This window comes from Pavona decussata, unplaced genomic scaffold, assembly GCF_977016875.1.
Source record: "Pavona decussata unplaced genomic scaffold, jaPavDecu1.1 SCAFFOLD_8, whole genome shotgun sequence".
NCBI lineage: Eukaryota > Metazoa > Cnidaria > Anthozoa > Scleractinia > Agariciidae > Pavona > Pavona decussata.
The window spans coordinates 901,414-928,050 of NW_028145431.1; the positions used below are offsets into that span (position 1 = coordinate 901,414).

General features: G+C 38.4%; 1 protein-coding gene across 1 annotated transcript in view; it reads left to right on the forward strand.

The window, feature by feature from the left end:
• Positions 1 to 845: 845 nt before the first annotated feature.
• Positions 846 to 26,637, forward strand: part of LOC146488750 (uncharacterized) — a 44,208-nt gene continuing 18,416 nt past the window's right edge. Inside the window, exons 1-18 of the mRNA XM_085112059.1 lie at positions 846 to 1,331; positions 8,887 to 8,973; positions 14,239 to 14,325; positions 14,531 to 14,617; positions 14,816 to 14,902; positions 15,120 to 15,206; positions 15,408 to 15,494; positions 15,703 to 15,789; positions 16,007 to 16,093; positions 16,295 to 16,369; positions 16,887 to 16,973; positions 17,175 to 17,261; positions 17,767 to 17,853; positions 18,071 to 18,157; positions 18,358 to 18,457; positions 22,213 to 22,989; positions 23,846 to 23,950; positions 24,340 to 24,444. Of these exons, the coding sequence (XP_084968185.1) occupies positions 1,279 to 1,331; positions 8,887 to 8,973; positions 14,239 to 14,325; positions 14,531 to 14,617; positions 14,816 to 14,902; positions 15,120 to 15,206; positions 15,408 to 15,494; positions 15,703 to 15,789; positions 16,007 to 16,093; positions 16,295 to 16,369; positions 16,887 to 16,973; positions 17,175 to 17,261; positions 17,767 to 17,853; positions 18,071 to 18,157; positions 18,358 to 18,457; positions 22,213 to 22,989; positions 23,846 to 23,950; positions 24,340 to 24,444 (2,259 nt within the window). The 5' untranslated portion in view covers positions 846 to 1,278. The remainder of the gene's footprint in view (positions 1,332 to 8,886; positions 8,974 to 14,238; positions 14,326 to 14,530; positions 14,618 to 14,815; positions 14,903 to 15,119; positions 15,207 to 15,407; positions 15,495 to 15,702; positions 15,790 to 16,006; positions 16,094 to 16,294; positions 16,370 to 16,886; positions 16,974 to 17,174; positions 17,262 to 17,766; positions 17,854 to 18,070; positions 18,158 to 18,357; positions 18,458 to 22,212; positions 22,990 to 23,845; positions 23,951 to 24,339; positions 24,445 to 26,637) is intronic.

Genomic DNA, 26,637 nt, shown 5'->3' on the forward strand with positions numbered 1-26,637 from the left:
CGGCTTTATATTGACGAAGTTGGGAGAAAATATATTCCGTATTGGGATCCGTCGCTTCGCGACTTCGCCCAATACGGAATACATTTTCTCCCAACTAGCCGTCAATATAAAGTCGTATTGCCGTCTCAAAATCGAATTTAGTTTATATTATAAAACACTCAAATTCTCAACGGTTTCTCATGTAACCTAACACCGCGTGAGATGAAAGGTCACGTTCCAACTCACACAGTCGACGCCTGTGCTGTAGCTATGCCTCAAACAACGTCGTTCCCAGGGTCTCTCCTCTTTACGTCCCAGGGACGTGAAGAGGAGAGACCCTGGGAACGAGGTTGTGCCTCAAATAATCAAAGGGCACAAGAGCCACAGTTGCTAAGCAGAGAAAACACGGGTCAAATAAACGGGCGTAAACCACAGAACTTAAAACGAAGAAATGACCTAAAAGAAAATGCGGCAATTCCGAAATCAACCAAAGACCGAGATGAAAGAGGCAAAAATGTGAGTTAGGGTTATGTAGGCAGTTCGAACCCGATTTTACTCGTGATAGAGAGTCAATATCTAAAATTTCTTTCCTGGTTCATCAAGGTTTTTTTCCTAAACGTTCCTCTCTCTGCCTCGAATTAATTTTAGCAAAGGAAGGTTTTCTTATGTATTTACGTTCCCTCGCCCTCTCGCTTCTTTTCGCTTCTTCTTAGCGATCTGTATCATCAACCTTCTTGTGAATAATGCAAAGATCGCACCCAGTTAACGATGAATTTATCCCAGCTTCTGGCGGTCCTTTTACAAATGAAATGCTTTTCACATACTTGATTGGTTCCAACATTTTATTTGCGAGGTTATCCCTGCTAACAGCGCTCTCCTTTCTTTGAAATAATTTTCTGGTTTCTACCTCTTGATTAATTTGTAACAAACTATAGGACTCTTATACAAAGTACAATCCGTCCACTTTTATTGTCAAAGTCCACGTCCAGGCACAAAAACATCTTCAAAATGACTCACATTCAAAGGACGCGGGCGCTTTGTTCACGATTTTGGTACACCAATATAGCGGCGTAGCAACCGTAGTCATAGATTTGGTCACGTGAGTGAAAACCATCTACAAAATCGCCAGGTGTGTATCCAGGTTTTTCCCAATCTCGTTTCCAGAGCCTGCGTTGTAAGTTGGGTGTGTCGCCGTAACCACGCATGCACCGATATGCGCATGTTCAAAAAGGGAGCCATCGTTTAGTTAGAAAACGTCTTCGGAGGTGTTGAAAACCTAACCAACTGTAGCTCAAGATAATGTATGGAAGCAGTTTTCGTTTGAAGGACTTTTGCACATTCCCGCCTACCAGGTGAGCTTGAATTAGAAGTAGAATTAGAGTTGATACACACTGTTTGGAGAGTATGAAAGCACACGCTCCGTTCATCTACGTACGTGTAGAGTTGAGCTGTTTCCAAATCTATAAAGTATTTTGGCAAGTTTATATTGGTACACTGCAAGCATATGTAGGTAAATGTCGTACATTAGCTTAAATTACACGTCGTACAATCGGGAAAAAGTCCTTTTTCTATTCCTGCATAAAGAAAACAACATAATTTTCGGTTTCAAAAAGTGTACGCATTGCAACACGTACATTCACTATTCTGCCGTTTCTGCGTGTACGAGTCCTTTTATGAAGTTCCTGTCTTGTAAATAAAGCCTTTCTTTCCAACAACACCGGCTGTTGACGCGTGAAAAAGGCGTTTAAGTTGCTGCGCTTACGATGAACAATGTTGAGGGAAATTTAAGCAAACTTCCGCAACTACATACCACTTTTAATCAGGGCGTAACATGTCGATAATTTCGAAATTCGACAAAAATCGATCGTTGTCGATCGAATTCGATACTAACCAATCGACAAATATCTGAAATCCATAAAAATCGACTACAGGCGCTGTCATGCCAAAACTCAAATGCAATTTTACTCAATCAGAATTGCGTTTTTACCCCACTCTTTGAGCTCATCGTCTAGTCTTCATATCCATTCTCAATTTACTGATCCTATCTTTTTATTGGATCACTTCTGCAAGGGCTCTTCTTTTCTTTTCATTTACAATGATCTTTTTGTATTCTTCCAACGATTGTATCTGTAATGAGACGTCTCTTTCTTCTTTCGTTGTATACATGTATACTTGATCCAAATTGCCAATAGCTAATGCGCCATATCAAAGGGAAACGTCAGTTAATGCTTCAAGAACGAAAATTGAATCCTGAATTTTTTTAACACAACATTCATCACGGCGTGGAGCTTCATCAAAACTTGAAGGCATGATGTGATGACAGAGAGTTTTCACACTATCAAAACTTTTATCAAAAATGTGGACTTCTGATAATTTTTCTGATAAATTTAATTTATGCGTATGTCTATGAAGAAATGTAAATACATGAAACATATATTTTGAACTGCGGATCAAAGATGTATGCGGTATGTCTATGATTGGTTCAAAGAATCACACCACTGTCATATGACTTAAATACAATAGGATTCTGATTACTCATTTCCTCGGGAAAGTCCCTAATATACATTACATCATCAACTTCCTGTTTTCCGAGAATTGTGACTGAAAGATGAAGCATTAACAAAAATCGAACAAAAGAAACAAGAAAAAATCAAGGAGTTAACATTATACTTCGATTAAAAAATACTGGGAAAATGTGATTAGATTGATAGGGAAGAAAATAAAATAGAAATGGAAAAAACTTGTTGTTGTCGTACCAGAACTTGCATCAGATGGGGGTAGGAAAATAGTGCAGTTAGAGTGGCTAAGCAAAGTTGAAAGAGTTGATTGTTGTGAACAAGGCGACACGCTGTGCCGGCCTTGGAGTTTTGCTCGGTACATAAAAATGAAACCTGACATAATATTATATATGATGAATTGTAATAAGGAAATTCACGATGAAATCAAGGCAATGGATTATATTACGTGTCCATTTTGTGATAAGAAAATACAGGAGCGTATTGTAAAACATGAAACTTGTTGTGAAAATGTGAGACTGAAGCGGGATGGGATGATTGTATGTGTCAGTTGTGGTTGCGTTGACAGTTATGAGATAGCAGACGAGTACATTTATTTTTACGATAATAAACACAGATTAGTGAAACGATCTGTATATCACCGAGAGTATCATATACAAAATACTATAAAGGATATATGCAGTAAAAATGATGTGCAGATAAAAACACATGAAGATAAACTGAAAATCATGAAAATATTCAACGAAATTGAAATCATTCTTCCACAAATATATAGTAATCGAAAAAGAATGATTAGCACTTATCTCATTATAAGACGAGTATTTGAATTGATGAAGCATCCTTACGAAAACATTCAAATAACCAAATCAGAAAAAACTGGCTTTTTACTATCAATATTGGTACGACATTATGAGTTTGATAGGTGGAAAGATTCAAACGATTACCAACAAGTAAACTTTTCATCATATTTCATCAGAAATTTGTCAACAATAGGGCTGTTGTCGGACACAGTTGTCTATATTGTTCCTACTCACATACAAAACAGATGGTTGAAAATCATCAGATCTCATCATGTCTTTAATAGTATTCAATAAATGTTGATAACTTTGGTAAGCGTACATGGTGTTTATAAACCCAGGATTCAACCGACAGCAATAAAACCTAAACTAACAAACACTAGACTGAATAGTCAGTATAAAGATGGTAAAATTTCCAAAATTACTTTTAGCGACGATAAAATTTATATCAGAACCCTGGCACTTGTGAAAAACTAGAAACTATACTACATGCTCATTGAATAGACAAAAAAAGTCTGTTTTCAAATTTAAAATAATGATCTGAAAATTGAATTGATAGGTAATGCTCCCAGTTTCGATAAGAAAAAACTAGAAAAAGTGGAAGAAGGTTATATTATTGAATACGCTGAGAAATATGGAAATAAATTGATTAACATAAGATCAAATCCAAATAAAACGAAAAAAGAGATAAATTACAAAGAGATAATGGAAAGTAAAACACAGTTAGAAGAACGGATCGCTATGTTAGGAAATAAACTAAAAACCAAAGATGCTGTAAAAAATGGACCTTTTTCCTTCGACGCAAAGGTTGAAGGAAAGAGAATACACACAGAAGCTAGAAATGTCAGATGTTCGAAAGATGAAGCATTAACAAGAGTCGAACAAAAGAAACAAGAAAAAATCAAGGAGTTAATATTATACTTCGATTAAAAAATGCTGGGGAAATGTGATGAGATTAATAGGGAAGAAAATAAAATAGAAATGGAAAAAACTTGTTGTTGTCATGCCAGAACTTGCATCAGATGGGGGTCGGAAAATAGTGCCGTTAGATGGGGTAAAAACGCAATTCTGATTGAGTAAAATTGCATGTGAGTTTTTGGCAGGACAGGGCCTGTAGTAAATCGATTACAAGATTTCTTGTGATTTTCAATTTTGATCGATTTTCAATGTTAAAATTCGATTTGATCGATTTTAATAGACAAGTATCAAAATATTAAAAAAGACTTATGGCGGGAGATAAGATTGCCGTCGACCGCGGACTAACAATGCACGAGCCGATCGGCTATAGCGAGACTTCATTAAACCCGGATTCAACACTATGTATTGCTGCATTAGAAGCTCAAACAAACATGAGGAGGGGGAAAATAATTATGCACATCAAATATCCGAAAAACTGTCGGACATCACGGCTCACGGAACGTCAGTTCAGGTTATATTACAGGGAACGAAATCGGGCGATCGAACGGTTTAGCATGGCTGAACAAAATATAAATGTTAACAATTTCTCAAGGTAAACATCCTATTCTACGCTGAATAACAACAGCACTTATAACAAACCACTTGGTTGCTTAGTTTTTATTAAACTTTATTGCCATACAGATTTACTTTGGAACTGTTCACACTTCTATTGCCGGTTTTCACTGTCACGCCATTGCCGTGTGCGTGAAAAACAAATTGAAACCATTCTATAAATGAAGTCAAGAAATTGACATGTTATAGATGATAAGTAAATAAGAAACCTGTCCAAGTGTCAGGTCTGTGCGGTATTCCGTACTCGAGTTATTTGACAAAATGTTTCACACAAATTTATAGAGCTTAGCATGGAGACGCCACGTTGGTGTCCCTCTGAGGGACAAAAACATGGCGGCCCGGAAATAGGAAAAAACATCTGGAGTTCACTTTTGCCAGAAAAGAGGTTTGTTTTCCTTTGTACATTTTCGAATGTTAAGAGAAATATTTCTCCTCAAACTTAAATTGTTTAGAATACTGAAAATCACCCGAAGAGGCATTTTTAAGATACGGAACAGCTTTGTCACGGCCGTCCTCTTGATGTCACGCACAATGAAAACTCGGAAATTGAAACTGTTCTATTTTCAAAAGGAAGTAGGACATCAAGCTAAGAAATTGTGAAAAGGCATATTTTTAAGTAATCTTTCCTTAAATGAAGGTAAAAATTTTGTAGGCCTCCCGGTTTTGAATTCTAGAATTTGGTGACGTCAAGTGAAAACCAAGAATAAATTGCCATTCGAGCTATCGGATTATTGGTTTGGTTAGTTTCGCAGCCGATTGAAAATTGGCCCAATTTCTATCAATAAAAATCAATAATCATTGTGATTATCGACTTTTATCGACAAATTCAACTTGTCGATTGACAATAGGCCTTATCACGGTTTTCGACGCCATTTTGACGGGAGGCAAACAGGCTTGAAATAACAGTGTTTGTACAGAAATCCGATGTCAAATAATTTTCATTAAACATCGCTTCTGAAAAATTCATGAATTGAAAACAAAACTTTTGGCACTAGAAAAACGATTCTAAGGACAAAATTGGAGGGATGTAGCTGTGACAGAAAGCGTCCAGTCGTGTTTTGAACTTTCCATACATTTGTCTGTATAGCGAACCAGCCGTGAACTGCTGCTAACAATAGTTCGCGGAAAAAAATACAGGGAAATGTATGGAAAGTTCAAAACACGACTGGACGCTTTCTGTCACATCTACATCCCTCCAATTTTGTTCTTAAAATCCTTTTTCTAGTGCCAAAAGTTTCCAATTCATGAATTTTTCAGGAGCGATGTTTTATGAAAATTATTTGACATCGGATTTCTATACAAACACTGTTATTTCAAGCCTGTTTGCCTAAGGCCTATTATCGACAAATATCTAGTACTATCGACTTATCGATCACGTTTTCGATGATCGATTTCGATCGACATGTTACGCCCTGTTTTAATCTATGCAACCCTCTCCTCTTGAAATTGCAAGTCATTAAAGTGGATAGATGGATATGAGTATGTCTAGTCTCAAAGACCCAGTTGAAGACCCAAAAGTTAGACCAATATGACTATTGACTATAGTCAATATGACTAAAGCAGACCGGAGTAGGAAACAGACTATTCACTAAAGTAGCCTTTCTTGTTCTCACTTGTTTGGAATCATATCAAAAACAATTTTATTTCATTCTCTTTGGAAAATTACGGGGAATCGAAAGGATTAAAGGGGCAGTTTCACGCAAATTTGGAGTCATTTCAAAACCAAAAAGTGTTGGTCTGTCAGCAGAAACAAAAAAATAATTGTCAAGTTTGTTATAAATTATCATCCCAGTGCAATAAAACTGTCGATTAGTGCCTCTGGCCAGAGACAGAGTAGGCCGGTATGGATCGAAACTTGAAAAATGCTAGGCTAATGTTTTTCAAGTTCTCGCATTTTTGTTTCCAAAACACGAGTTGTTCCTTTCAAGAATTGAGTTGATTTCTTTCTTCTAGTCATTCTAGAATATTATTTGGCCGCTGATTGAAGGTCTTGCTTCATCATTTTTATCAAATGATACTTTTTCTTTAAGAATCTCGGCTATGCGACGTGTCTCTACTTTCGAATTCCCTCTCTAGCCCTCCTATTTTCTCCTGTAAGTATACATCCAAATTCAGTTGTAGCAGATATGCAGTTCTGTTTATTCACTTATCTTAAATACATTGTATCAAGGATGCTGGATCTGCAATTCTTTCACCCATTTTGATCATCTCTTTTACGTTGAACAAGACAAACGCTTACATTCAAGTAGTATGCAGGATGTTTGTCACATAAATCTATAGCTCATTGGTAGACTAACTGAACTAGTTATCGGAGGGTCTTAAGGTTGGCTCCTGTTTATATATAGAACTCAGGTTTCCTTTTCTGATAGATTGGTTTATTCACCCTTCTTGCAGTAGAATTACTAAATTACAAAATTAGGTCAATAACTATCGAAATCTATAAGTTCCGAATGTGAAAGTTATCCATTGCATCAGACTGGTATGGCTTCTAAATTATATATTTCTCTGGGAATGATGTATTATTCAGTAATGACACAGGCAACCTCGGAAAACTAGAAATCCGAGTGCTCCTATCAGGAGTCGAACCTAAGACCTTCCGATTACTAATTCGGATGTTTTATGATTTAACTTGACGAAGATGAAACAAATACCTTTTTTCATTAAGAAACTGAAATTAACATTGAAGCAACAGATGAAAAAGAGCTATTCGAAACAACAGAAGAAAAGATGTTGAATTGACCTGAGAATTTTTATAAAAACAGTAGCAACTGGATATTTGATGAGTCCATTTTAATGGATATACAAACAGTTGAATATGCTCCACTGAATGGATCGAGTTATTTTCTATTACCTAAGAATTAGGCCTTAAAAACGCAATCATAAATATTACAGGTGTAAAAACAATGACCAAGAATGTTTCAAACGGAGCACTCTAATCAACCACGTTTCCAAGGCTTTTTCCCTTTTTCTTTTTTCAAAGACCCTGGCATTGGCTGGTCAAATTTTTTTCGAGCGAACGAGCGGAACTGAGTGAGCTAGAAAAACATTTGACTAGAGATGACTTCAAAATTGACTATAGTTTAAAAGAGCTGCCATCCTCGTTTTCCTGACTTCTTGAGTAATACACCATTGTCACTTACATTGACGTTTACAGTCCTTTATCAATAAATACTCTTTTACATCTATAATGTTATACTGCAATAGGCCATTTCTGAGTTGCTTTGAACCTCATTATGAAAGTGAGGCTCCATGCAAAGCTTTCTCTTTGAAAATTAGTTTTCAGTGTTTGCATAAGAATGAAAAGCAATTTTCATAACAAAAACTTTACATGATTTCTGTGGTGTGGTACTTGGGTATATTAGTGTATGGAGGTGCAAAGGCCTTTGGGGTTTAAACAACGGCGTCAATTGCGGTCAGGTATATGTAACGTCCTGTTTTCCCTCTTTATGTAACGATCTGTGCAAAGAAAGTGGCAGTTTCTCAATTTATTTTATTTTCTACTAGGACAGATATCCTAAATTTTAAACCCATGTGCAATAGAGAAATTTTGATATATTAAAATTTTTAGCTCGGTTACAAGGCTAAGGGGAATAAAACAAAAACATTTATCATTCCTCTCAGAGTCATTTATGTCATTTATGTTGTTTTATTCCCCGTCGCCTCGTAACCATTAATATACATCGAAAATAAATTATTGGTATACTGTGTTTTAAAAGCGAATTATCCCACCCAGGGGGTAACGACAGGCACTTTCAAATCCAGTCAGAATTTCTTGAACTTTAAGAACAAGGAACTTCTTTTAGCTTTTTCAAGGGTACATGTACAGTGTATAGCTTTACGGTAGCAGTTTATTCTGCAGTGAGTCCAAAAGCCATAAACCAGACATGTGTTTTCCTTTTTAAAGACCACGACGGGATGTCTTCATGTTCTTTAAGGACAAGGGATTGGTGACCGAATTTCCACTTTTTTTAGCTTTTTCAAGGATACATGTATACAGCTTCAAAGTAGCAGTTTATTCTGTAGTGACTCCAACAGCCATAATCGGAGATGTGTTTTCCTTTTAGAGACCATCAAGACATAATGTCATCTCTTCCATTTGCTTTAAACTCTACCCTTGGGAATGGCAGTCCAGCGGACAGGTCAAGTAAAATGTAAGAGAATTATTCCACTTAGGGGTAATAAGAAGCACTTTCAAATCCAGTCACGATTTCTTGTTCTTTAAGGACAAGGAATTGGTGACTGAATTACCACTTTTTTCAGCTTTTTCAAGGATATTTGTGTAATAGATTGAACTGTGGGTTCATTGACACAAACTCGCAGAAGTGCTCGGAATACAACGAGCAGCCATCTTGGAACACGTGGAATGCTAATGAGCTCAGACCAGGCCCTTTACGGCCATGAACATAGGTCCGTACTATGACATCCCCCTCTAACAAAACAACATAAATGAACGCCTGCTAAACAGGCATATGTGTCCGACGAATCAATATGAACAACGGCTGTCCAATGTTTCTTACCGCGGAAGATGACATAATGTCAAAATGACAGGAACAGTTAAGAGCAGGTTTGCTCTAGCAATATAACTACTAACTGTCACGATTACTGTTTAATGTCACTTCAAATGAAGTCTTAATCCTTGAACTTGACTGGCACCTGAGTCGTCCGTCCTGACCTTGTCACCTGGCTTCTTGGCTGATATGAAAGTTTCCCTCCCTTCACGACGATGACTTCAGTTCCTGGCCTTGGCTGAGGTGGATTCCCTGGTTTTGGATCCTTGACTGGTAAAGGTGCTACGACAGTGACCTTTGGTTGTGAAGCTGGGGTAACTAGATCGAGGTCACTGTCCGCATTACTCAGTGCTGTAGCAGGTGGTTCAGTCGGGTGAACCAACACTGATTCGGGTAGTACACAAGAGGAGGGTGGTGATGAATGGCATTCCTTCGTCTGTGTAGGTGGAACGTCGTTAGTGCCCCGTGGCCGCAAGTGCTCTCTTGTTCTCTGGTAAAGTTTGCCGTTCTTTTCGACAGTATACGTTCTCGGCTCTCGGTTAAGATGTGGATGGCTGAATATCTTGCCTGGTTCCCAAATATGCTTGTGCGAGTTCCATATATACACTGGTTCTGAAGTGTCAAGAACTCGTTTGTCGCTGCTGGCCCTTTTGTTGTAGTAATCTGCTTGCCTTGTTTGTTTTCGCAGGTTAGCTCCTTGGTGCTCATCGTTGTTAGGATGTTTTGATTGGAGGGCAGACTTGCTGTTTGGTAGAAGTGACCTGGGTTTGCGTCCATAAAGAAGCTCATGAGGCGACGGAAGTTGATCATCCAGAGGAGTTATTCTGTACATCCACAGGGCGGTGTCTGGACACTGCTTACTCTCCATTGCTTTCTTCCAAAGGGACTTGCAAGTGCCAACACTCTCTTCTTCAATGCTGTTTGTCTGGTGGTGGTATGGTGAGCTGAAGGTTAATTACTACTACTCTGCTCGCATTTCTTCTTAAACTCCTCGCTGAGGTATTGGCTCCCAAAGTCGGCGGTTATCATGGACTTTACAACCATATTCGGCAAGAACGCTGGTAAAGTGATTGGAGATAGTTGCTGCAGACATGTCTTTCAGCGGTCTGATGACAGGGAACCTCGAGTAATAGTCAACGATAATCAGGTACTTTGATCCGTTGAACTGGAAGATATCCGACCCAAGCTTTTCCCATGGTCTTGTCGGTAAATCAGGCTGCATGGCTGGAAGTTTCGTTTGCACCGGTTGGTGTTTGTTACATAATTCACAGTTTTTCACCATCTGGCGAATGCCAGGCCAGAATACTGATTGTCTGGCTAGAAGCAAACATTTGGTTTCTCCTTGATGACCAGTGTGTGTTGACTCCAACACTTGAGCCCGAAGAGACTCTGGTATAACTACTCTGTCTCCTTTGAGTATCAAGCCATCTTCCAGGACTAAGTCACACTTAAAGTTCCATTTGTCCCATAGTTCCTCTAGACACTGCTTCCTATAACTTGGCCATCCATTATAAATGGTGTCCCTCAACAAGTACAAAGTTGGGTCCTTTCCTATTGCAGACTTCACTGAGTCCATGCTAATAGGGCACGACTTGTCTGTGATGAAGTGGATACTGTAGCCAGGAGCACAGCTTTCACTTTGTTGACTTCCCAGTTCATGTATACCCTTCTTGAAGCATACCCGTGACAATGCATCGGCAACAGGGATTGTTTCACCGCGGCTGTACTTGACTTCCACATCAAATCTCAAGCATCGAAGCAGCAGTCTTTGCAATCGTGCTGGTGCTTCTGCAATATTCTTCTTGAAGATCTGTTCGAGTGGTGAGTGGTCAGTTTCAACCGGGGTATGTCTCCCTAATAAGTAGTACTCAAATTTCTCGAGACGGAACATCACAGCCAAGCATTCTCGTTCAATGTTGGAGTACCTGGACTCAGAATCAGTAAGCGATCTCGACGCCATAGCGACGATCCTTTCATTGTCATCGGAATCAACTTGTCTTATCCAGGCTCCTAATCCTTCTTGGCTGGCATCACACTGAAGAATGGTGGTCGTTGCTGGATCAGAGTCGTAGTAGGACAGAACCTGAGCTGAGCAGAGTTTCTCCTTGATTTTCTCCAGCGCAGTTTGATGGTGCAGCTCCTGTCTGAAGTGGATGTTCTTCTTCGTAAGCTCGCGCAGGGGTGCCGTAAGCTCTGCGATCTTGGCTGAGAAACGGTTGAGGTATGTAATCAGTCCCAGTAGAGACAGAAGCTCTTTGGTATTAGACGGTGCAGAAATGTTCTTGATCGCCTCCAACTTGTCTGCTGCAGGAAAAATGCCTTCTTGTGTCAATGTGTGACCATAAAAGTTGACACTCGGTTGCTTAAACTGTAGTTTTGTAGAGTTGAGGCTCACATTGTTTGCGCGAGTGGCTTCAAGCATGTTGACAAACGCTTGGTCATGCTCCTCTTCCATAGAGCCATAAATGATGATGTCATCAGCTATCCCAGTAACATTGCAAATGTTTCTGTAGATGTCATCTAACTTTCGCTGGAAAATGTCCTGGGACCCGACCACACCAAATGGTAAACGCTTAAAACGGTAGCGACCAACAGGTGTGTTAAACGTACATAGCACGCTAGATTCATAGTCGAGCTCAACATGCCAGTAGCCTTTGGTGGTATCAACCACTGAGAAGAATCGAAGTTCTTGCCATGAAGCAGTGACAGGATCTAATCGATGGTTCGGATGTAGAAATGTTCACGTCGGATGTTCTTGTTCAAATCCTTTGGGTCCAAGCAAAGCCTGACCTTCTTCTTTCCATCGGGTGTATCTTTAACATTGCAGACTATGGAGTTGACCCAGTCGGTAGGTTCTGTGACCTCAGTAATGATGTCGTCTCCGATCATCTTCTCCAGCTCAGCCTTGTATAGTGGTAAGATGTGAACGGGTACTGTGCGTGGTGGGTGAACCACCGGCGTAGGACTGTCGATCAGCTGGATATGGTATTTGTCTCCAGGGAATCGGCCGAGTTTATCAAAACAGTCCTGATAATCTCTCATCAGCGCAGTTTTGGATAGGCTGGCATGCTGGATGGATGGCTTGGCTGAAGATTCTACTGGAACACTGTGGAGTTCTTGAAGATTGACCGTTATGATACCCAATTCCTGCGCTTGCTGGCAGTCAATCATCGATGGGTGCTCTGGGGCTTCAACATTGTTAAACTTTGCGGAAATGGACTTGCTCTTGTAAGCTATTTGAAGGGTAGTAGCACCTAGGTTCTCTATAGGGTTTCCGCCATAGCTTTTCAGCACACTTGTATACGGTTTTATGTCGAGCGAAAGTCCTAACCTCTGTAGGTCATCTGTAGTTAGAACGCAAGTGTCTGCTCCTGTGTCCAATTTAATCTGAAGACGGCGCTTGTCAGTGATTGTAACTGTAGTGAAGATCTTGTCAGGGTAACTACTCAAGTTGTGAACTGAATGTTCAACTGGATTCTCAGACATAATGGTGTCTAGGAGCACTGTGACTGGTTCTGAGTCGCTGTCACTTGAAAAATCACAAGAATCACTGGTTTCGTCTTCTCCATCATCATGCAGATGGATGTCCTGGCCGCTGTAATCTGGACTTTGTACGATTTCATTCACTTGTTTGAGGCGCTTTTTCATACACACCTTCTGAAAGTGCACCCGCTTTCTTGCAGTAATGGTACTTGGCATGGATTGCCGGGCACGTGGCATCAACGTCATGCTTATTTCCACATATAAAGCAGCCACTGTACTTGAATTTGAACTTTGGTTTACTAGTAGATGAACCATGGGGCTTGAAAGCATTGCTTAAACGAGTCATCTTTGTACTACTCGGTTGTTTTGAGGCTATAAGGATATTTGCCTTCTTTTTACTTCTAACAGCATGTAACTCAGAGCTTTGATCTCCCTGTTTAATTGCTTGCATCTGTGCCCTAGTGCTTTCGTCAGTTTTGGCAAGATCATAGACTTGCTGAAAAGTTAGCGAATTTTCTTTAGAGATGGCATCCTTCCTGACTTTATCCGATTTCACCCCCAAAAACCAAAGTGTCTCGAAGTGTTTCTTCCTTGAATGCAGTGTCGTATCCGCTATCATCGATAAAAATGCGTGCTTTAGTTAGGAATTCTTCTAAAGGCATGTCCTCTTGCTTAAGCATCTTAACTGGTAATTTGACAGGATTTGATTACTTTGAGGTTTCGTGTATGCCTCCAATTTTCCAAAGATTAGATCAAGCTTCAGCTTGTCATCCTCACTGGCCCATGATGCAGTGTTTTGCAGTGTCTAAGCCTTTGTCACCGGCTCAAAGTAAAAGGAATCTTGCCTCCTTATCTTCCGGCTTGTTTGACAGCGGCCCGTCAAAAACAAGATTACATTTCTGCTTGAACAGTTTGAATCTCTTGTGAAGATCTCTAGGAATTGCTCAACCATTGAAGGGGCTGTAAATTTATCCATGGTTGTTGTTTAAAACGTAGCACTTGTATGATGTAGTGACTGGAAGCCAGTACTTGAACTGATAGCAACTTGAAATTTGAAAATTTGATGTTGAATATCGAGCGAGTTGAGTTTGGAACTTGAAAATTGAATGTCGAGCGACCAGAATGCGGCAACTGGTTTGTTCAACTTGAAACGTTCCCTAGCTTGTGAATTTCTTCTTGAATATATCCCACTTTCTGACACCATGTAATAGATTGAACTGTGGGTTTATTGACACAAACTCGCAGAAGTGCTCGGAATACAACGAGCAGCCATCTTGGAACACATGGAATGCTAATGGGCTTAGACCAGTCCCTTTACGGCCATGAACATAGGTCCGTACTATGACAACATGTACAGCTTCAAAGTAGCAGTTTATTCTGTAGTGACTCCAACAGCCATAAATCGGAGATGTGTTTTCCTTTTAGAGACCATCAAGACATGATGTCATCTCTTCCATTTACTGTAAACCCTACCCTTGGGAATGGCAGTCCAGCTGGCAGGTCAAGCAAAATGTAAGAGAATTATTCCTATATATAAGGGGTAATAAGAAGCACTTTCAAATCCAGTCACGATTTCTTGTTGTTTAAGGACAAGAAATTGGTGACTGAATTACCACTTTTTTTCAGCTTTTTCAAGAATACATATACAGCTTTAAAGTAGCAGTTTATTCTGTAGTCACTCCAACAGCCATAAATCAAAGATGTGTTTCCCTTTTAGAGACCATCAAGACATGATGTCATCTCTTCCATTTGCTTTAAACCCTACCCTTGGGAATAGCAGTCAAGCGGGCAGGTCAAGTAAAATGTAAGAGAATTATTCTACTTAGAGGTAATAAGAAGCACTTTCAAATCAAGTCACGATTTCTTGTTCTTTAAGGACAAGGAATTGGTGACTGAATTACCACTTTTTTAGGTTTTTCAAGGATACGTGTACAGCTTTAAAGTAACAAATTATTCTGTAGTGACTCCAACAGCCATAATCGAAGATGTGTTTTTCTTTTAGAGACCATCAAGACATGATTTCATCTCTTCCATTTGCTTTAAACTCTACCCTTCGGAATGGCAGTCAAGCTGGCAGGTCAAGTAAAATGTAAGAGAATTATTCCACTTAGAGGTAATAAGAAGCACTTTCAAATCCAGTTACGATTTCTTGTTCTTTAAGGACAAGGAATTGGTGACTGAATTACCACTTTTTTAAGCTTTTTCAAGGATACATGTACAGCTTCAAAGTAGCAGTCTATTCTGTAGTGGATCCAACAGCCATAAATCGGAGATCAGCCATAATTGGAGATGTGTTTTCCTTTTAGAGACCATCAAGACATGATGTCATCTCTTCCACTTGCTTTAAACCCTACCCTTCGGAATGGCAGTCAAGCTGGCAGGTCAAGTAAAATGTAAGAGAATTATTCCACTTAGAGGTAATAAGAAGCACTTTCAAATCCAGTCACGATTTCGTGTTCTTTAAGCACAAGGAATTGGTGACTGAATTACCACTTTTTTTAATCTTTTTCAAGAATACATATACAGCTTCAAAGTAGCAGTTTATTCTGTAGTGACTCCAACAGCCATAAATCAGAGATGTGTTTCCCTTTTAGAGACCATCAAGACATGATGTCATCTCTTCCATTTGCTTTAAACCCTACCCTTGGGAATAGCAGTCAAGCGGGCAGGTCAAGTAAAATGTAAGAGAATTATTCTACTTAGAGGTAATAAGAAGCACTTTCAAATCAAGTCACGATTTCTTGTTCTTTAAGGACAAGAAATTGGTGACTGAATTACCACTTTTTTTAGGTTTTTCAAGGATACATGTACAGCCGGCTTTAAAGTAGCAGTTTATTTAGTTTTGTAGTCACTCCAACAGCCATAATCGGAGATGTGTTTTTCTTTTAGAGACCATCAAGACATGATTTCATCTCTTCCATTTGCTTTAAACCCTACCCTTCGGAATGACAGTCAAGCTGGCAGGTCAAGTAAAATGTAAGAGAATTATTCCACTTAGAGGTAATAAGAGGCACTTTCAAATCCAGTTACGATTTCTTGTTCTTTAAGGACAAGGAATTGATGACTGAATTATCACTTTTTTCAGCTTTTTCAAGGATACATGTACAGCTTTAAAGTAGCAGTTTATTTTGTAGTGGATCCAACAGCCATAAATCGGAGATCAGCCATAATCGGAGATGTGTTTTCCTTTTAGAGACCATCAAGACATGATGTCATCTCTTCCACTTGCTTTAAACCCTACCCTTCGGAATGGCAGTCAAGCTGGCAGGTCAAGTAAAATGTAAGAGAATTATTCTACTTAGAGGTAATAAGAAGCACTTTTAAATCCAGTCACGATTTCGTGTTCTTTAAGCACAAGGAATTGATGACTGAATTACCACTTTTTTCAGCTTTTTTAATGATACATGTATACAGCTTCAAAGTAGCAGTTTATTCTCTAGTGACTCCAACAGCTATAATCGGAGATGTGTTTTCCTTTTAGAGACCATCAAGACATGATGTCATCTCTTCCACTTGCTTTAAACCCTACCCTTCGGAATGGCAGTCAAGCTGGCAGGTGAAGTAAAATGTAAGAGAATTATTCTACTTAGAGGTAATAAGAGGCACTTTCAAATCCAGTTACGATTTCTTGTTCTTTAAGGACAAGGAATTGGTGACTGAATTATCACTTTTTTCAGCTTTTTCAAGGATACATGTACAGCTTTAAAGTAGCAGTCTATTTTGTAGTGGATCCAACAGCCATAAATCGGAGATCAGCCATAATCGGAGATGTGTTTTCCTTTTAGAGACCATCAAGACATGATGTCATCTCTTCCACTTGCTTTAAGCCCTACCCTTCGGAATGGCAGTCAAGCTGGCAGGTCAAGTAAAATGTAAGAGAATTATTCCACTTAGAGGTAATAAGAAGCACTTTTAAATCCAGTCACGATTTCGTGTTCTTTAAGCACAAGGAATTGATGACTGAATTACCACTTTTTTCAGCTTTTTCAATGATACATGTATACAGCTTCAAAGTAGCAGTTTATTCTGTAGTGACTCCAACAGCCATAATCGGAGATGTGTTTTCCTTTAAGAGACCATCAAGACATGATGTCATCTCTTCCACTTGCTTTAAACCCTACCATTCGGAATGGCAGTCAAGCTGGCAGGTCAAGTAAAATGTAAGAGAATTATTCTACTTAGAGGTAATAAGAAGCACTTTTAAATCCAGTCACGATTTCGTGTTCTTTAAGCACAAGGAATTGATGACTGAATTACCACTTTTTTCAGCTTTTTTAATGATACATGTATACAGCTTCAAAGAAGCAGTTTATTCTGTAGTGACTCCAACAGCCATAATCGGAGATGTGTTTTCCTTTTAGAGACCATCAAGACATGATGTCATCTCTTCCACTTGCTTTAAACCCTACCCTTCGGAATGGCAGTCAAGCTGGCAGGTCAAGTAAAATGTAAGAGAATTATTCTACTTAGAGGTAATAAGAGGCACTTTCAAATCCAGTTACGATTTCTTGTTCTTTAAGGACAAGGAATTGGTGACTGAATTACCACTTTTTTCAGCTTTTTCAAGGATACATGTACAGCTTTAAAGTAGCAGTTTATTTTGTAGTGGATCCAACAGCCATAAATCGGAGATCAGCCATAATCGGAGATGTGTTTTCCTTTTAGAGACCATCAAGACATAATGTCATCTCTTCCACTTGCTTTAAGCCCTACCCTTCGGAATGGCAGTCAAGCAGGCAGGTCAAGTAAAATGTAAGAGAATTATTCCACTTAGAGGTAATAAGAAGCACTTTTAAATCCAGTCACGATTTCGTGTTCTTTAAGCACAAGGAATTGATGACTGAATTACCACTTTTTTCAGCTTTTTCAATGATACATGTATACAGCTTCAAAGTAGCAGTTTATTCTGTAGTGACTCCAACAGCCATAATCGGAGATGTGTTTTCCTTTAAGAGACCATCAAGACATGATGTCATCTCTTCCACTTGCTTTAAACCCTACCCTTCGGAATGGCAGTCAAGCTGGCAGGTCAAGTAAAATGTACGAGAATTATTCCACTTAGAGGTAATAAGAGGCATTTTCAAATCCAGTTACGATTTCTTGTTCTTTAAGCACAAGGAATTGGTGACTGAATTACCACTTTTTTCAGCTTTTTCAAGGATACATGTACAGCTTTAAAGTAGCCGTTTATTCTGTAGTGGATCCAACAGCCATAAATCGGAGATCAGCCATGATCGGAGATGTGTTTTCCTTTTAGAGACCATCAAGACATGATGTCATCTCTTCCACTTGCTTTAAACCCTACCCTTCGGAATGGCAGTCAAGCTGGCAGGTCAAGTAAAATGTAAGAGAATTATTCCACTTAGAGGTAATAAGAAGCACTTTCAAATCCAGTCACGATTTCTTGTTCTTTAAGCACAAGGAATTAGTGACTGAATTACCACTTTTTTAATCTTTTTCAAGAATACATATACAGCTTCAAAGTAGCAGTTTATTCTGTGGTGACTCCAACAGCCACAAATCGGAGATGTGTTTTCCTTTTAGAGACCATCAAGACATGATGTCATCTCTTCCATTTGCTTTAAACCCTACCCTTCGGAAGGGCGGTCAAGCTGGCAGTTCAAGTTCTGTGTACCAGAAAGTTGTAAGTTTGCTTACCTACATATAAGAAATTGTATAGTTAATAATTATTGCAGCAATTACCAATAACATTCGATGTACTGCCGTCAAAAGAGCCGGATAAAGTTGCATTGTGGTGGACATCAATCAGAGTTGAAAGTATGCTGACAAGATTCCAAGGCAACACATGAAATTGAGCATTTTTCCTCGCTAAGAGTAGGTAAAATTTAAGTTGCAAATAAATTGATTTTCAATTAGGCACATCGAACAAAAAGAAAATTTAACCGTGTTTTTATTTATATATATATTATATTACTTATATTCCCGGGGGGGGGGGGGGGTAGGGTTGTGCGGCCCGCTTCCCAAAACCCTTACCCTATTTATGACCAAAATCTGCGATTTTTCCTACCCTATTTATGACCTGAAGTAGCTTCTTCTAAAAGAAATCGAACCCAGGAGTAGAGTGCAAAAATAGTGCCCATACAAGGGAGTACCCCCCCCCCCCCCGGGTTATATTCCTCTCAGAGTCTCAATGTCATCTATGTTGTTTTATTCCCTTAAGCTTCGTAGCCAAGTATACATCGAAAATAAATTATTGGTATATATACTGTGTTAAGCGAATTATTCCACTGAGGGGTATTTAATGGCAGGCACTTTCAAATCCAGTCAGGATTTGTAATGTTCTTTAAGGACAAGGAATTGGTGACTGTGTTTCCATTTTTTTTTTCAGCGTTTTCAAGGATACATTAACCGTGGTATTTTTTACACGGAATGCCCGCAGGGCAGGCCGTGTCTAGGTTTCGGTCGGGTATCTTTTTTTTTTCTTCGTCGTAGTCACAAATCGACAAATTAATTTATGTATTAAAATATGTCCTCCCCTAGTAGGGATGTATTGTTCTGATTGTCTTCAACAAAAGCAGGCTAATCAAAATCTATTATTCGGGCACATATCACGAGAGAGGGGACCCACTCATCCCTTCCTGTGTGACGTCAAATCATTATTTGATTTATTCATTAAACCTTGATTAAATTCTACCGTCTCCCAGAAGGGATTTATCGTTCTGATTGTCTTGAACAAAAACAGCCCAATCAAAATCTATTCTCGGCGCGTATATCACGAGGGAGGGGACCCACTTATCTCTACCTGCGTGACGTCAAAGCAAGTCATCATTTCGAAAAGTTGTTTTTGTTCAATGGCGGCCACATGTATGAATTTAAGACTCTGATCTGCCGTTTTCAGAGAGAAAACAAACCTTTTTCAAGCGGTAAATCGAAATAATAATTTCTAGGTAGTGCTCGACAGTTGGAACGGTGGAAATTGGGAGAGTTCACAGCGAAGAAACTCCGCTTTCAAAAACAGATCGAATAATCAACGCGAAGGATTAGAGCTATAGGAGGCCAGACCAGTTCAGCGGGGTCATGACGTTATTGCAGAGTTATTTCTAGTATGATTCCTAGTAACACAACGATAAGTATCACCAGAAGCATATAACCCCGACGGGGTTATATGCTTCTGGTATCACGCAATATATCTGAATAAAACCATTCAGACAATTATTTCAATTGCCAAGAGAGGATAGTTTTTAAATAGCGGCGAAACATACAATGGGGAATAATTGGGGCTACATTAAGCTTTCCGTGTTAATGCCATTAGCCAGGCATCTTGTTTGTTAATTTTTTTTAATTTTACTGGATGCGATAATTTGTTAACTCGCGTGCATCGCTGATCTTGGAAATTATCGCGTGCAGCGATTTAATTTTTCTTTTTATTCAAAAATACGATATCTTCTAGTCGATGCCCTTTGTTTTAGATAAACTGTATTGGAAGTCAACTTTGATAACGTTTACGTTTACCTGTCAGCAGATAAAACTGTCAAGTTCTTGGTTCTGCATGTTGCCTTGAAATGTTGTCAGAATTCAAAATAATTTCAATGGCTTTTCTTTGTTTGTCGTCTGCCAAAACGCGACTTTAGCCGAAACTTTCCAGGGCGGTAGGTCAAACGTTATTGGTATCCTTCACGTGGCTCGGATGACCGCGCAGAAATAGCAGTACTGTCTCCAATTAGGGGACGTAAAAGAAACACTAAAAATGTAACGAATCCTGGCTGTGGCCACCCTCAGTGTCAGTTTGTGGTCGGCTTGGCGTGATTCTCTGAAAGGCTTCTGAATGAATGAGACCACAACTGCGTATAACGGCCAGAAGTCAATGGGATTTTGTGGAGTGCTCTGAAAAAGCATAGAAATATATAGAAACACATAGAAACTTGATGTTAAGTGTTTTACTGACAAATTGATTAAGACTTTCATTTGTCTTTTGTATAATGAAGGTCAGAATTATGCAAATAACGTAGAGGATGACGCAACACATACTCGTCTTAATGAAAAGGTTTAGATATACATTGAGAGTGAAAATAAACGATAAAAACGAACGACGTTTCTGTGTCGTCATGACGCCATTATCAAGTTCGAACTTGATAATGGCGACATGACGCCGAAACGTCAATCGTTTTTATCGCTTATTTTCGTCTGAATGTGGACTTTTTTGTAATTGTTATTTAACGGCCATAAAGTTCCTTGCTGAGTGGTATTGCCAAATAAAACAGAAGAATCTTTTCATAAGCAGTTGCCAACAAATACAAAAGTTATTATTTCCTGTCATTATTATTTCGCGTGTTAACTACTTTGCCGGGGGGGTACTCCCAAAAAAATTGGGTAGGGGTGTGTGGCCCGCTTCCCAAAACCCTTACCCTATTTATGACCAAACTCTGCGATTTTTCCTACCCTATTTATGACCTGATAGTGTCTGGTCAACTTCATTTCAAAACTCCTCTGGAGCCTAGCGCGTGACCGGAGCGCGTGACAAGCCGTTGCGGCACGTACACAGTTGCCGTAAACATCATAATGAAGAAGTAGTTTCTTCAAAACAAAGAAACGAATTCAAGACTAGAGTGCAAAAATCGATACCCTATTTATTACCAAAATGGCGGCAAAATGGCTAAAATCGATACCCTATTTGTGACCAAAATGGCTGAAAAACCATACCCTCTGGCGCCGCACATACCTGTATAGCCCATATAAGGGAGTACCCCCGCGGGGCTACTTTGCAAGTACTGGCAAGTTTTAACCAGTATTAAATACTCAGCACATGTTTAGAAAAATTAATCTAAGCTGACTTATCGAATATAACTTGTTCGGAGAACCGAACAGCAGATGAAACCTTGTATCTCGCTCGGTTTATGTACAGAATCTCTTACATTTCGTGCCGTGTACGCTGTTCAGCATCATTATTTTTACGTGCAAATCTCGAAGCCTTGTTTGTTACTCATCAGGAGAGAATAGCAAATGATCCAAATACCTTCAGCAACTCTAATGATGGTGGCGCACCTGGAGGGGTTCGGCAGCTCTTTACTGAAATTCATTTCTTTCATTTTCCTTTTTTTTTTCCCCTTCTTGAAAGATCTCCAAAGACCCCAACCAATTTCAACAAAGTTTAAAAATAAATTAAGAAATAATTTCAAAATCTTAGAAAAAAAATAGGAAATATGATAGGCCTGCATAGAAAGCTAGACAAGAAGGTTTTCGCATTGCGAATTTCAGGCAAAATAATATGAAAAATTGGTAGATAACAGTAAATATGTGCATGAGAATCAAGGCAAAAAAGAAAACTGAATATATAAAATAATTGAAAAAAAAATGAACAAAACTTTCAAAATCTGCACAGTAACACCAGATTTCGTATTTTTACGTGCAAATCTCGAAGCTTTGTTTGTTTTTCACCAGGAGAGAATGGCAAATGATCCAGATACCTTCAGTGACTCTGATGATGCAGGAGCTAATATTTCAGCTACCGGCGGCTACTCTAATGATGCAGGAGCTTATGTTTCAGCTACCGGCAGCTACTCTCATGATGCAGGAGCTAATATTTCAGCTACCGGCGGCTACTCTAATGATGCAGGAGCTTATGTTTCAGCTACCGGCGGCTACTCTAATGATGCAGGAGCTAATATTTCAGCTACCGGCGCCCACTCTAATAATACAGGAGCTAATATTTCAGCTACCGGCGGCTACTCTAATGATGCAGGAGCTTATGTTTCAGCTACCGGCAGCTACTCTCATGATGCAGGAGCTAATATTTCAGCTACCGGCGGCTACTCTAATGATGCAGGAGCTTATGTTTCAGCTACCGGCGGCTACTCTCGTCATGCAGGAGCTAATATTTCAGCTACCGGCGGCTACTCTAATGATGCAGGAGCTTATGTTTCAGCGACAGGCAGCTACTCTCATGATGCAGGAGCTAATGTTTCAGCTACCGGCGGCTACTCTAATGATGCAGGAGCTTATGTTTCAGCTACCGGCGGCTACTCTCGTCATGCAGGAGCTTATGTTTCAGCTACCGGCGGCTACTCTAATGATGCAGGAGCTTATATTTCAGCAACCGGAGGCTACTCTAATGATGCAGGAGCTAATATTTCAGCTACCGGCGGCTACTCTAATGATGGCAGAAGGGAACCAAAATATTTTGAAGCAACAAAATTAACTGAGAGAGCACCTGGAGGGGTAAGCAGCTCTTTAATATTGAAGTTCATTTCTTCCATTTCCCTTTTTTTTCTTTTTCCCTTTTTGAAAGAACACCAAAGGCCCCAAACAATTTCAATAAAGATTAAAAATAATTTCAAAATCTTTAAAAAAAAATGTGGCAAATTTGATAGCCATGCAAAAAAAGCTAGCCTAGAGGGTTTTCACATGGCGAATTTAGGCAAATATGAAACATTGGTAGATAACAGTGAATATATGCATAGAATAAAGAAAAATTACAGCAAAGGAAAAAATAATAAAAAGAAATTGGACGAGACTTTCAAAATCTGTACAGCAACACCAGATTTATCATTTTACATGCCAACCCTTGAAGCCATGTTTGTTATTCATCAAGAGAGAATGGCAAATGATCCAGATACTTGCAGCAACTCTAATGATGACAGAGGGAAACCAAAACATTTTCAAGACAAAAAATTAACTAAGAGAGCACCTGGAGGGGTGAGCAGCTCTTTACTGAAATTCATTTCTTTCATTTTCATTTCTTCTTTTTTCTCTTTTTGAACGAACTCTAAAGGCCCCCAAAAATTTCAAAAAACATAAAAAATAAATTGAAAAGTAATTTAAATATCTTTAAAAAATGGGAAATTGATAGCCACGCAAAGAAAGCTAGGTAAGAGGGTTTTCGCATGACGAATTTCAGGTAAATATAAAAAAAAATTGCAGATAACAGTAAATATATGCATAAAAGAAGGCAACTAAAGAAAACTGAAAATATAAAATAATAAAAAAATTGTACAAAACTTACAAAATCTTCACAGCAACACCAGATTTATTATTTTACATGCAAACCCTTGAAGCTTTGTTTGTTATTCATCAGGAGAGAAAGGCAACTGATCCAAATACCTTAGGCAACTCTAATGATGGCAGAGGGGAACCAAAACATTTTCAAGACACCAAATTAACTAAGAGAGCACCTGGAGGGGTAAGCAGCTCTTTACTGAAATTCATTTCTTCCATTTTCCTTTTTTCTTTTTCCCTTTGTAAAAGAACTCGAAAGGCCCCAAACAATTTCAATAAACATTAAAAATAAATTTTAAAATAATTTCAAAATCTTTTTTAAAAAAAAATGTGGCAAATTCGATAGCCATGCAAAGAAAGCTAGGCCAGTGGGTTTCCACATGACGAATTTCAGCTAAATATGAAAAAATGGTAGATAACAGTAAATATATGCAGGAGTATAAAGGCAAATAAAGAAAACTGAAAATGTAAAATAATAAAAAAAATTGTACAAAACTTACAAAATCTGCACAGAAACACCAGATTTATTATTTTTACATGCAAACTCTTGAAGCTCTGCTTGTTGTTTATCAGGAGAGAGTGGCAAATGATCCAAATACTTTCAGCAACTCTAATGATGGCAGAGGGGAGCCAAAACTTTTTCAAGACAGAAAATTTACTAAGAAAGCACCTGGAGGGGTAAGCAGCTCTTTATTGAAATTCATTTCTTCCATTTTCTTTTTTTTGCTTTTCCCGTTTTGAAAGAACTCCAAAGGCCCCAAACAATTTCAACAAACATTAAAAATAAATTTAAAAATAATTTGAAATTTTTTAAAAAATTGTGGTAAATTGGATAGCCATGCAAAGAAAGCTAGGCAAGAGGGGTTCGCATGACGGATTTCAGGTAAATATGAATAATTGGTAGATAACAGTAAATATATGCATGAGAATAAAGGCAACTAAAGAAAACTGAAAATATAAAATAATAAAAAAATTGTACAAAACTTACAAAATCTTCACAGCAACACCACATTTATTATTTTACATGCAAACCCTTGAAGCTTTGTTTGTTATTCATCAGGAGAGAATGGCAAATGATCCAAATACCTTCAGCAACTCTAATGATGACAGAGGGAAACCAAAACATTTTCAAGACACCAAATTAACTATGAGAACACCTGGAGGGGTAAGCAGCTCTTTACTGAAGTTCATTTTTTTCCATTTTCTTTTTTTTTTCTTTTTCCCTTTTTGAAAGATCTCCAAAGGCCCCAAACAATTTCAATAAAGATAAAAAATAAATTTAAAAATAAATTCAAAATCTTTGAAAAAATGGGTGTTATGATAGGCATGCAAAGAAAGCTGGACAAGAGGGTTTTGGCATGGCGAATTTCAGGCAAAAATGAAGAATTGGTAGATAACCGTTGATATATGCGTGAGAATTAAGGCAAATAAAGAAAACTGAAAATAAAAAATAATAAAAAAAGTTGGACAAAACTTTCAAAATCAGCACAGCAACACCAGAGACAAAGACTCATTTACATTACATGAAAGTAAACTTTTCCTCCTGTTTTATACCGAATTGTAGAAAAGAATACATGATTCAAGATTTCCGATAGCACGATTAACAGAACCACATGCTGAAAACTCAAAAAACAAATCGGAAAAGAAAAATTGAATAATTTAATGAAATCTAACATGTAACAGTCACAGTTGGGACTGCAAAAGACCCATGTTATGGCAGTGTTTGTCACAAAATTTAAATAGTACTGTAATTGTGAGAATATAGTAATGATTGAATGTTAACAAGTTTTATTTGCTGAACTAGGAGTTGGTGTATGTATTGACCTTGTGTGTAAATAAAAATAATACCCAAAAAACCCTGTGACAATGTTGAATATTTTACTTCTCTTTGGCTCTTAGGTGAGAGAGACACAACATCCTGTGTGTGATTCGCAATCAGGTGATTGTAGGTCTTAATTATCATAGTAATACGGACAATTCGTTAAAAACTCCAATGTTGTTGCAAATCAGTTATAGTACGGTGTATGTAACAAAACCCTGATATAACAAGCCCCCATTGTAATGCAGGGTTCTTGTTAGGAGCCGATAACCGGTTATTTTTACCGTCTACTCGCGTAAATGTTACCGGTTATCGCTAAAAAAAAAAATGTTTCCGAAATTACGTAAAATTATTGACACCGCTTTCAAACTTCATCCTTTATTGCAAAAACTCCTCTTTGTTTTGGGAAAATCCTTTTCATAAGTAATGTAAAAAACGTCTAGCAGATACATGTAGTATCATGTTGAAAATCAATCGCCTGTAAAGAAATTGCTCTTGGTTTGAGCATTTTCTTTCGTCAAAAACAATGCTTACTTCAAGCTCTGCCACATTTGATTTCCATTCTTCCCGTTATCTTGTTGCTCTTATCACCTGCTATTGCAAATTTATTACCTTTTTTTTACAAATCTTAACAAGAACCCAATAATGATTACATTTTCGCAGTCTCTTGGCACTTTGTTATATCAGGGTTCCACTGCACTAGGAAAATGCTATTTTTGCAACAATAATTATCTTGTGTGACATTAATTTATAATTTTTAATACATGTATAGTGTATTTATTATTGCGTCTTCGTCCTTCAGATGATCGATCTCATGTGATTGGGCAACCACTCAACGGACGAACTGGCCAGAAAGACCAACAGCTGCAGCATTTCATCTGCATTTCATCTTTGCTGTTTTTGTTGGTTATTGTTTTTGTTTGTGTGTTTTTATAATTTACATTGACGTTTTCTCTTTTTTCAAATTCAAACGGTAAATCCTCTATTAAGCCCCCCCGGGGGGGCTTATTTATTTTAAGCAACGTTTGAGCGGGGGGAGGCTTGATAAATAG